The sequence below is a fragment of the Poecilia reticulata genome, chromosome 19, assembly GCF_904066995.2.
Source record: "Poecilia reticulata chromosome 19, P_reticulata-male-v2, whole genome shotgun sequence".
NCBI lineage: Eukaryota > Metazoa > Chordata > Actinopteri > Cyprinodontiformes > Poeciliidae > Poecilia > Poecilia reticulata.
The window spans coordinates 24,724,023-24,735,605 of record NC_088848.1 but is presented as its reverse complement, the minus strand read 5'-3'; the positions used below and the strand labels follow the sequence as shown (position 1 = coordinate 24,735,605).

Below are 11,583 nucleotides of genomic sequence, written 5' to 3'. Positions count from 1 at the left end.
ATGGCAACCTCGATGAGGTCACAAGGAAAGGAGCCACAGCCAAATACCTCCAACGAATAAGGCAAGTCCTGAGAAGCCAGCTCAATGGCAAGAACAAGATCTGTGCAATAAACAGCTATGCCTTACCAGTAATCAGATACTCTGCCGGAATAATTAGCTGGCCAATGGAAGAGATGAAGGCCACGGATGTTAAGACTAGGAAGCTACTAACCATTCCACCCCAAATCCAGCACCCTGAGACTGTACACGAGCCGTAAGGAAGGAGGCAGAGGACTAGTGAGTGTGAGAGCCACTGTCCAGGATGAAACATCCAAGATCCATAAATACATCAAGGACAAAGCCTCAACGGACGATGTGCTCAGCGAATGTCTCAGGCAATGGGGAACAGAAGACAAGGTGCTGGAAGTACCATCATGGGAGGACAAGCCCCTACATGGGATGTACCACCGACAAATAACTGAAGTGGCTGATGTCAGGAAAACCTACCAATGGCTGGAGAAAGCTGGACTCAAGGACAACACAGAGGCTCTCATCCTGGCCGCCCAGGAACAGGCCCTAAACACCAGAGCAATAGTGTCTCAGATCTACCACACCAGACAAGACCCAAGATGTAGGTTGTGCAAGGAGGCCCCTGAGACAGTCCAGCACATAACAGCAGGGTGCAAGATGCTGGCAGGGAAAGCGTACATGGAACGACATAACCAAGTGGCGGGCATAGTGTACAGGAACATCTGTGCAGAATATGGACTGGAAGCCCCGAGATCAAAGTGGGGAACACCCCCAAAAGTGGTGGAGAATGACCGAGCTAAGATCCTTGTGGGACTTCCAGATCCAGACAAGATGGTAATGGCGAACCAACCGGACATTGTGGTGGTGGATAAAGAACAGAGGAAAGCCGTTGTGGTGGATGTAGCAATACCAAGTGACTACAACATCAGGAAAAAGGAGTATGAGAAATTGGAGAAATACCAGGGCCTCAGGGAGGAACTGGAAAAGACCTGGAAGGTGAAGACCACAGTGGTGCCTGTGGTCATCGGGGCCCTCGGGGCAGTCACCCCCAAACTGGAGCAGTGGCTCAAACAGATCCCAGGAACAACATCAGACATCTCAGTCCAGAAATGTGCAGTTCTAGGCACAGCCAAGATACTGCGCAGAACCCTCAAGCTCCCAGGCCTCTGGTAGAGGACCCGAGCTCAGAGGATGAAACAGACCACCCGCGGAGGGTGAGAAAGGAATTTTTTTTTATATATATATATATATATATATATATATATATATATATATACAGTACAGACCAAAAGTTTGGACACACCTACTCATTCAACGGGTTTCCTTTATTTTCATGACTATTGACATTGTAGATTCACACTGAAGGCATCAAAACTATGAATTAACACAACAAAAAAGTGTAAAATAACTAAAAATACACCTTATATTCTAGTTTCTTCAAAGTAGCCACCTTTTGCTGTGATTACTGCTTTGCACACACTCTGCATTCTCTTGATGAGTTTCAAGAGGTCGTCACCTGAAATGGTTTTCACTTCACAGGTTGTGCCCTGTCAGGTTAATAAGTGTGATTTCTCTCCTTATAAATGGGGTTGGGACCATCAGTTGTGTTGTGCAGAAGTGAGGTGGACACACAGCTGATAGTCCTACTGAATAGAGTGTTTGTTTGTATTACAGCAAGACAAAAGCAGCTAAGTAAAGAAAAACAAGTGGCCATCATTACTTTAAGAAATGAAGATCAGTCAGTCCGAAAAATTGGGAAACTTTGAAAGTGTCCCCAAGTGCTACAAAGAAACTGGCTCACATGAGGACTGCTCCAGGAAAGGAAGACCAAGAGTCACCTCTGCTGCGGAGGATAAGTTCATCCGAGTCACCAGCCTCAGAAATCGCAGGTTAACAGCAGCTCAGATTAGAGACCAGGTCAATGCCACACAGAGTTCTAGCAGCAGACACATCTCTGCAACAACTGTTAAGAGGAGACTGTGTGAATCTGGACTTTATGGTAGAATAGCTGCTAGGAAACCACTGCTAAGGACATGCAACAAGCAGAAGAGACTTGTTTGGGCCAAAGAACACAAGGATTGGACATTAGACCAGTGGAAATCTGTGCTTTGGTCTGATGAGTCCTAATTTGAGATCTTTGGTTCCAACCACCGTGTCTTTGTACGACGCAGAAAAGGTGAACGGATGGACTCTACATGCCTGGTTCCCACCGTGAAGCATGGAGGAGGAGGTGTGATACTGTGGGGGTGCTTTGCTGGTGACACTGTTGGGGATTTATTCAAAACTGAAGGCATACTGAACCAGCATGGCTACCACAGCATCTTACAGAGGCATGCTATTCCATCCGGTTTGCGTTTAGTTGGACCATCATTTATTTTTCAACAGGACAATGACCCCAAACACACCTCCAGGCTGTGTAAGGGCTATTTGACCAAGAAGGAGAGTGATGGGGTGCTGCGCCAGATGACCTGGCCTCCACAGTCACCGGACCTGAACCCAATCGAGATGGTTTGGGGTGAGCTGGACCGCAGAGTGAAGGCAAAAGGGTCAACAAGTGCTAAGCATCTCTGGGAACTCCATTGGAAGACCATTTCAGGTGACGACCTCTAGAAGCTCATCAAGAGAATGCCAAGAGTGCGAAGCAATAATCAAAGCAAAAGGTGGTTACTTTGAAGAGCCTACAATATAAGACATGTTTTCAGTTGTTTCACACATTTTTGTTAAGTATATAATTCCACATGTGTTAATTCATAGTTTTGATGCCTTCAGTGTGAATCTACAATTTTCATAGTCATGAAAATGAAGAAAACTCTTTGAATGAAAAGGTGTGTCCAAACTTTTGGTCTGTACTGTATATATTTTACAAACTTTGTATTTATGGAGTAGCTTTCAACAAATAAACAATTTCTCCTTGGGGATCAATAAAGTATTTTCTATTCTATTCTATTCTAAAGATAAATCCCTAAATAATCTATGAAGTCAGCAAAAATAAGTTTTGGTTTTTTTGCACTTTAAGTGTATAAATGGAGCTCTGTATAGACATGCCTTTGTGCAGATTTCCAACCCTCTGTATATCCACTCTGTCCCAGGGGGTAGGATGTCTACCAGCCGTCCTCCTGACCCTACATCTCATTCCGCTGACCTTGGAGCCCAGTACATTACAGCCACTGCTGCATACGCTCAGTCCCACAGCAAGTACGCCTCACCTGATAATTTCTGACGTTAACTAACATCCACGTATCAGTTTCTGATGATGTGTATGTTCAGTTTTTATACAGAGTTGCTATCAGCTGGCCTACTTAAGCCACTGGACTGTCACATTGAAGGTCTGCAGCATAAAGAGGGAAACAAGAATTATGTAACACCACTGGGGACAAGCAGTGTGGTGAAACACTTCCTGTCTGAGTCAGGTAATCACACCTTTTTGATATTTTGTGTGTGTGAGATACCTGCAGTCGTTTGCTGCCTGATGATGATTAAGGATACATGTGATGTAGCATGTGGCAATTTACAGTCATAGTCACTTTACAGGAATGAGAGCACCAGTTATTCCTGTAAACTCATCAACAGTTAACTAAACAAGCAGAAGTGGGGCAGAGTTTATTGAAGATTTTGTTGGTATGTGCAAAGATATTTCCGTACTTTAGAAAACGTTAAAAGTCTTCTTAAACACAATAACTGAAGCAATTTTGCTTAAAAAAATGTTCTTTTCACATGTGGGCTGCACAGTGGCGCAGTTGGTAGAGCTGTTGCCTTGCAGCAAGAAGGTTCTGGGGTCGATTCGCGGCCAATGATGAGATCCTGTACAGAGACGAGATCAGAACATAACAAAGTGTTCCTCTTATTATCTTATTTTAAACTGTGGTCCAACAGTTTGATACTCTGATTAGAAACAGATCAAATCATTATTAATTCACAGCAACAGCAGAACTAAATATAACTTAAAGGTATAGAGTTCTTCAGGTCTGAAACTGTCTTTTTGCCACAGGAGCTGATGTGCACCTCGAATATCATGTGACTGGCCTACACCGCTGTGGAGCATCATGGAAAGTGGAGAGGAAGGGAGGCAATGAGAAATTTGACACTGTTGTCTTGACGATTCCTGTGCCTCAGATCCTTCAGCTGCAGGGAGACCTGGGGACCTGTAAGACCGTCACAAACACAACCAGAAGCAGAACATGTTTGAGCCTTTGTGTCACCTGACCTATGTACAGGTCTCGTGAGCTGCTGCAGAGGAATGCTTTTGATGTGACCTATGCTCTGATTTAGGTACAGCCTATGAACACATGGATGCAGCAGCAGCTTCATCCATGTAACTCTGTGGTCCCATAGAATAATCGTTAGTTTTTGCTGAACAGACATTGGTCTCAGAGCAGCAGTTAAACACATGCATGTTGTATTTCTAACCATATTAGGATTGAGTATTGACTTCCATTTAATGTAGTGACTCAATTTGCATCCTTAACCTTAATGTAAACCGGCCACTTTATTGGGTACACCTTGCTAGTACCGGGTTGGACCTCCTTTTGCCATCAGAACTGTCTTAATCCTTCGAGGCATAGATTCAACAAGGTACTGGAAATATTCCTTAGAGAGTCTGGTCCATATTGACATGATAGCATCACGTAGTTGATGTGGATTTGTCAGCTGCACATCCATGATGCAAATCTCCCGTTCCACCTCATCCCAAAGGTTTTCTATTGGATTGAGATCTGGTGACTGTGGAGGCCATTCGAGTTCAGTGAACTCATTGTTGTGTTCAAGAAACCAGCCTGAGATAAACTTGTGCTTTATTGCGCATTATCCTGCTGGAAGTAGCCATCAGAAGATGGGTTGATAAAGAGAAGGACATGGTCAATGCTCAGGTAGGTTGTGACTAATGGGCCCAAAGTATCCCAGGAAAATATCCCTCACACCACTGCACTACAACCAGCCTGAATGTTGACGCCCAAATTCTGACACTACCATCCAAATGTGGCGGCAGAAATTGAGACTCGTCAGACCAGACACCATTTTTCCAATCTTCTATTGTCTAATTCTGGTGAGCCTATGTGAATTGTAGCCTCAGTTTCCTATTCTTAGCTGACAGAAGTGGCACCCGGTGTGGTCTTCTGCTGCTGTAGCCCGTCTGCCTAAAGGTTTGACGTGTTGTTCAGAGATGCTCTTCTGCATACCTCAGTAGTAATAAGTGGTTATTTGAGTTACTGTTGCCGTTCTATCAGATTGAACCAGTCTGGCCATTCTCCTCTGACCTCTGGCATCAATAAGGCATTTGCTCCCACAGAACTGCTGCTCACTGGATATTTTCTGTTTTTCAGACCATTCTCTGTAAACCCTAGAGATGGTTTTTCGTGAAAATCCCAGTAGATCAGCAGTTTCTGAAATACTCAGACCAGCCCGTCTACCAACTACCATGCCATGTTCAAAGTCACTTAAATCACCTTTCTTCCTCATTCTGATGCTCAGTTTGAACTACAGCAGGTTGTCTTGGCCATGTCTACATGTCTAAATACATTGAGTGTCTGCTATGTGATTGGCTGATTCAACACTTGTGTTAAGAACCAGTTGGACAGGTGTACCTAATAAAGAGCGAGTAGTGCCGGTGCATGGCAGTCTTACATCTGTCAGGTGCATATGCCATATGACTTCATAGCCATATACTATGCTATCAGCCATATGCAGACAGCATAGCCATATGCTACTGAGCTTGTCACCATCAGTGTCACGTCCTCTGGATTTGATATAGTGTTATAAAAGTACAGACCATTTATCATCAAGGGTGCATTTCTAATGAGATGAATTTATTTGCAGTGCACAATGTTGTGTTCCATTATTAGTCGCTACTTTAAAATTTTTACTTCCATGTTGGAAAAATCAACTGGACTAAGAGTAGTAGAGTTGGGACGTGTGTTGGACACAGGTATTTGAACACATATTTGCCATTTGTTAACGAATGTAAATTAGTTTCAGTGTTGTATATAGGGGCTATAAATTCTGTGGGATGGACAGAAAATGTCCTCTGATTAATTAAATAATTGATTAATCTCAATTAACAAGTAACTTGTCTACTGTATTTGCAATAAAAAAGACGAGTTAAATAGAAGTCATCAGAGACCATTATATCAAATGTAATAACGTCTATTAATTTAATAAATATAAGAGCTACATCTAAACATTTTCCTGCTACATCTTTTACCAAAAAGATGTAGCAGAATTTTAAAATTTTTGGACATTTGACTGAGTTGAATGAATTGGACCCAAATGCTGGCAGGTTTAGTTGTATGACAGAGAGGGGCAGAAAAGAGAAGCGTGATGGTGAGCTAGATGTGAGTCCAGGGTTTCCTCTAGGATAGTGGTTCTAAACGTGGGCGGTGCCCCCCAGGGGGCGTTCAGAGGACGGCAGGGGGGGCTGGCGGAAATTTTTACAAAAGGGGGGCGCTGGGATTCCTTTGGGGGGCGTTTGGTCGAAGGTAAACTTTACACCTTATATGCACAACAATACCAGTTCAGACTTTGAGAAACTTGGTAAAACTGTATTGTGTAACATTAAATCATGCTTGGCTGCAATGTTTTCGATGGCAGCTCTTCTTCTATTCAGTGTTTGTTATCTTTTGGCACAGCTTCGTTCTCTTGCTAGTAGCTTCACCGCATCAGGTCAGCGTTACACCGGCTGATGACGTTGCTGTGATTCACTTTGTCTGGTGTCAGATTTTCTGATATTTTATGTTTTATTTAGGATTTTTGTACACATGTTTAGGCAGTTCTGTGATCATGTTAAGCAGCAACTTATATTAAAAAGTGTTTTATTTCCGTTTGAAGGCTGCACGCTTCCATGGAAGGACAACAGAAAATCGCTCTTATAAACATGTAATTACTAAAATCACAATACCCTCACTGTGTATCCCTCTGAAAAATGAACCAATTTAAATCAAGAAATCAATAAATCCCTCCATGGGTGATACCACGATAGAGAGCCTTCATTTTATAGCGTTAACACGGTGCTGTAAGTGGTCCGGTATGAAACGGGTGTGATAGAACAACACAGCACTTTTAAATTTCAATAATCAGAATGCAGAAATTGTTTCCGTTGTTTTAAAAGGTTTATGTCAGACTGCCTTTTCCCCATCGATACGCTTCCCGACCGCCCTAATCAAAGGAAACTAAATGGAAATGAATGAAGAACAAAATGCAAGAATAAACTAAGAAACTAAAGTAAATACACAGGAATAAACTGGTATGGCAAGACCTTTCAAGCAATAATTAATACAGAGACTGTATGGCAAGAATAAACAGACACTATTTCTGGATAAAAGGTAAAATAATATGCTGAAGTGCCATGGTTTGTTAGACCACATTTAATACTGAGAATAAATATACTTACGACCATAACAGTAATAACTGATCACTTATTTATGTTTTTAATTAGATTTGATATATTTATTCTTCAATATATTTTTCTTCAGTGTTAATTATGAGGTTGATGACTCCATGACACTTCAGTTTGACTCATTAGATTGATTAAGAACCAGATTTGTTCTTTGTAATCTCTGCCCAGTACCACTACTAATCCATAATCACTAGACAGGTCTATATAAAGATATATCCATGTTCTGTCTTATTTTGTATGTATTAAAAGGAACTTTATTTTTCCACTGAAGCTTGGTTTGAACAGTAAATGCCATGTGGGTGAGTTTTATGGATGATACTCTGATGTCCCATTCTCCTGAAGGCAGCACAGAGCTGCACCACCAGAAACTGACAAACACTGAAGAGAAGAAGAGTTATGATTAATGTAGTTACAGTTCTATCCATGTTTTAATGTTGCAGCTCAGTCATTTTGCTAATGGTTCAAAGTTTAAACCGGCATGTTGTTCATCTTTTATCTGGTTATTTTGTGGAATATTTAACAACTAGAAAATGGCAAAGAATAAGATTTTTTTTTTTCACTCTGATTGGCTGCCTACGGGTTTTAAGTTGAATGTTCATTGTATTTTTCATAGACACCTGTGAAAATAATTTCTATTCTTATAACTTTTTTGTTCTCTGGCAAATAATTTTTAATGATAAATACAGAAACAAGCATAAAAATCAAAACATCTACAATAGTGATAGTAATATTAATAATAAAATAATAATCAGTGCAAAGTAGCCTACAAATTCTTTGGTGGGGGCGGTGAGGGACCTGGATAAAGGCTGGGGGGGCGCTGGGCTGAAAAAGGTTGAGAAACACTGAACTAGGATGTTTTTAAACAGGTTGGCTAACACGATTCTGGCAACACTACTGCAGAACAACAATAGTTTTAATTTAGGGCTGTCAAAGTTGACACAAGCAATTATTCTGTAAATTTTAACATATTAATTTTACATAATGCAGATTAGTTGAATGTCCTATTTTGACCTAAAAAGTCTGTCTCTTGTGGAGGGTTACCTAGTTCACAGCAATGTGTTATGGACTCAACTCACGGGGAGCAACAATAAAAGGTGAAAGTTTAAACCTTCCTGAATATAAAAACTTGGAAAACTGAGAGTCTTTGAACATGTTTAGTTTGAAACAATAAAACATTTTCTGAAAATGTGCATGGAGTGGCGATTTTTGATATGGGCTACATACAGTTGCCCAGGGGGCATCAGAAAGGGGTGTGGCACTCAAGAACTAGAAAATAAATATATGCTGTCAGTTGACCCCTGCATAAGTTGGCTCCTACTTGTATTCATGTGCAGTGAAGTAAGTTTCCATTAGTTTCTGTTCAATACTAAATTATGTGTATTCTGCTGCTGCAAAAAAACCATAACAGATAATTGTTTGGAATTCGGCAGAAAGAGGGGCCTGCCCAGGGAACCATTCCTGCAAGAGTGAGGAATGGTTCCCTCTGTGCATATTTATATTTTAAGCGTACACTGTATGATTAATCTGATTACATTTTTTTATTGACAGCACTATTTTAATTAGAACCAAAAACAAAATGGAATAAAAAAAAACATTTATTTACTATATTCACAGTGTACAACTGAAATTAAAACTGAATTGTAGTAATTTAATGGTTATTTCAGTTCATCTGGGTCCCAGCTGCCAGATTATTTGTGCTCACTTTTTTCTTCCCTCCCTCTTCTTCTCTGATGCTCTGATCTGACTCACTATGTTCACCTGTTCAGGAAGATGCATCCTCCTGCTCTGCCTCTCGACTTGGTGCCTATGCACAGCAGAGGACAGATGTAACTGATGTTTCAGAACATAAAGATCTGTGGGACACCTAGAGAAAATCTTCAAGAAGAATCAGTCAGTTATGTTTCAAGCATAAAATTATTTACAGATGTTGAGTTTTCTCAGAGAGGTTTCAAGGTCATAAGCAGTTCATCTGCTGTCTGGAACTTCAGGGAGCAGATAAGAGACTCCAGGGACATACTGTATTAGCAAAACTCAAGTCTCTAAAAGCAGTAATCATGGTGACATTTGATGAGTTGAAGTACCTAGGATCAAGCATCCAGGTATTACATTTCCTGTGATTCCCATGATGCAAGTGGTATTACAGACTGTCTGTCATTCTGTTTCTCAGTACTGTCTGTCCAGCAAACAGAGCAGTTGGAGGGTGTCAGGTACTCATCCCGCTTCGCTATTGCACTCTTCTTCTCTCCGGACGTTGTCTTCAGTTTTTCCTGGGGAGCGCGGTACGTCATTGACAGCCACTGCATCCGCTACATCGCTGTGGACAACAAGAAACGCAGCTCAGGTATCTTCACCCATCTGTATCTGATAAATAATGTCACTAGCATTAAAAAAATCAACTATTATAAACAAAGTTTTGTACTTGAAAATATAAATTGTTTGTGTAACATCACAACTTAACGTATAACTAACTTGTGAAAGCAAAACCCTGCCCCTGGCAGATTTGGAAAAAAAATCTGCCAGACTTGTCAACTTATCCACTTTGTTGCTACATTTATTGATTTTCCAGGCCCCTCTGTAGACTTTTGTAAAGAAAACAAAAAAAAACAACTAAAGACAAATCTAGAGACTTTTTTTTCTGTTGTTGACAATTTTAGTGGTGACAACACTGCAGCTCAGCTGCAGCCCGACTCTATAATGAACAGAGCATCTAAGGCTACCGTAGCCTATTCTGCTTCCTAAGCACTGCAGTAACCTGCAGATACCCATTCTACTCCATGTCCACACTGCAAATACATTGTGGAAATTGATTAAAACTGATTAATGCTATCAATCAATGCTCACCACAGTCACGCGTGGCTTGCTGTCCCAACTCCTGACTCCCAACCGGGCGGGACTGTGACCGAGTTGTACCAAGCTATATCTTTGTAACCAATAGCAAAATTCAACTGCTGAAGCACCGTTCAACCAAATGAGGCCCAGCAGTGAGATGGTTTTCAATAAAAGACAGCAGAACTAAACAAATTTAAATGAAAATGTTAAAATGTGCACAGTAGCATAATCAAACCATAAATAATCTATTTATACAGTTTCAGCAAATAAAAATTTATTTGAGGTTTAATTACACTTTACGTATCTCCACAAGAAATAAAATATTTGTCTCAAATTTTCATATTTATCCATATATTTTCTGAGATGCTCCAGGTCTCGGTCCATCCCTTGTCATCCACACCAGCGTTCCGTTTGGTCTGGCGCACTTGGAGAATGACAAGGATGCCATCCAGCCAATCATCTTGCAGGAGCTCCACAGGCTGCTCCCTGACCTCCCTCAGCCAGTCAGCATCAAGTTTCAGAAGTGGAGATACTCCCAGGTGAGTCAGTGTATCTCCTCCAGGTGAGGCAATGACTTACTCAGCTGTCCATTCCTTGTGCAGGTGCTGACCTCAGTGCCCAATTGTCCAGGCCACATGACTATCTCGGAGCAGCCGCTGCTCATATGTGGAGGAGATGCTTTCACCCACTCCAACTTTGATGGCTGTGTGGAATCTGCACTGAGTGTGTGCAAAGCACTGCAGCTCTCACTAGATGTCCAGCAGAACATTTGCCTCTAATTTGCACACTTATCCATATATTAACCTATTGACTGGGGTCATTTGCCTAAATGCATCAAGTGATTCAAAGATAAAACCAAATATGTCTTAGTTTTTCAAAGAATAAATGATTGTTATTAAAAACTTCTCTCCACACTAAGCTGCTCATAGGGGAATTTTACTGCCACAAGTAAAGATCTTACATTTTCAGTTTGGATTGAGAGCAGGAGCTCATCTCTTTCCTCAGCAAACTTGTAACACTTGCACTTACAGATTTAAAGGAGAAATGATAATATTTGAAAGAAAGCAAAAGCTTTGAAACAATTTTCTCTGCATTGTTTGTATTTACATTATGTAGCTGCATCTCATATTCTGGTGTTGTCCACTAGAGGTAGAAAAAGCAACTTCAGCTTTGGTCATGCTCCCAGGACAGATCGTGTCACACTGTTCTGTGTTTCAAGTGTCAGGAAGTCATGAAATGCTTACAAAAGAATAATACTTTGTTTTTGTCAATTTAATTGTTTTCCAACTGGGCAAAACTGCTGCTGATTTATCTGTTCAAACACTTTCTTGGAAAGTCAAACAGAAAATGGTTCTCAG

General features: G+C 41.1%; 1 protein-coding gene across 3 annotated transcripts in view; it reads left to right on the top strand.

Annotated features, from left to right (window-relative positions):
- The window catches only part of rnls (renalase, FAD-dependent amine oxidase), a 14,876-nt gene extending 3,733 nt beyond the window's left edge, over window positions 1-11,143 (top strand). The window contains exons 2-7 of one of the 3 annotated variants that reach the window (XM_008438089.3): window positions 3,099-3,204; window positions 3,277-3,419; window positions 3,998-4,153; window positions 9,564-9,737; window positions 10,598-10,764; window positions 10,828-11,143. In XM_008438089.3, coding sequence (XP_008436311.1) covers window positions 3,099-3,204; window positions 3,277-3,419; window positions 3,998-4,153; window positions 9,564-9,737; window positions 10,598-10,764; window positions 10,828-11,004 — 923 coding nt within the window. In that variant the 3' untranslated portion in view covers window positions 11,005-11,143. Of the gene's footprint in view, window positions 1-3,098; window positions 3,205-3,276; window positions 3,420-3,997; window positions 4,154-9,563; window positions 9,738-10,588; window positions 10,769-10,827 lie in introns of all 3 variants that reach the window. The other 2 variants (XM_017310799.1, XM_008438090.3) reach the window with 2 other exon arrangements.
- Window positions 11,144-11,583: the final 440 nt, after the last annotated feature.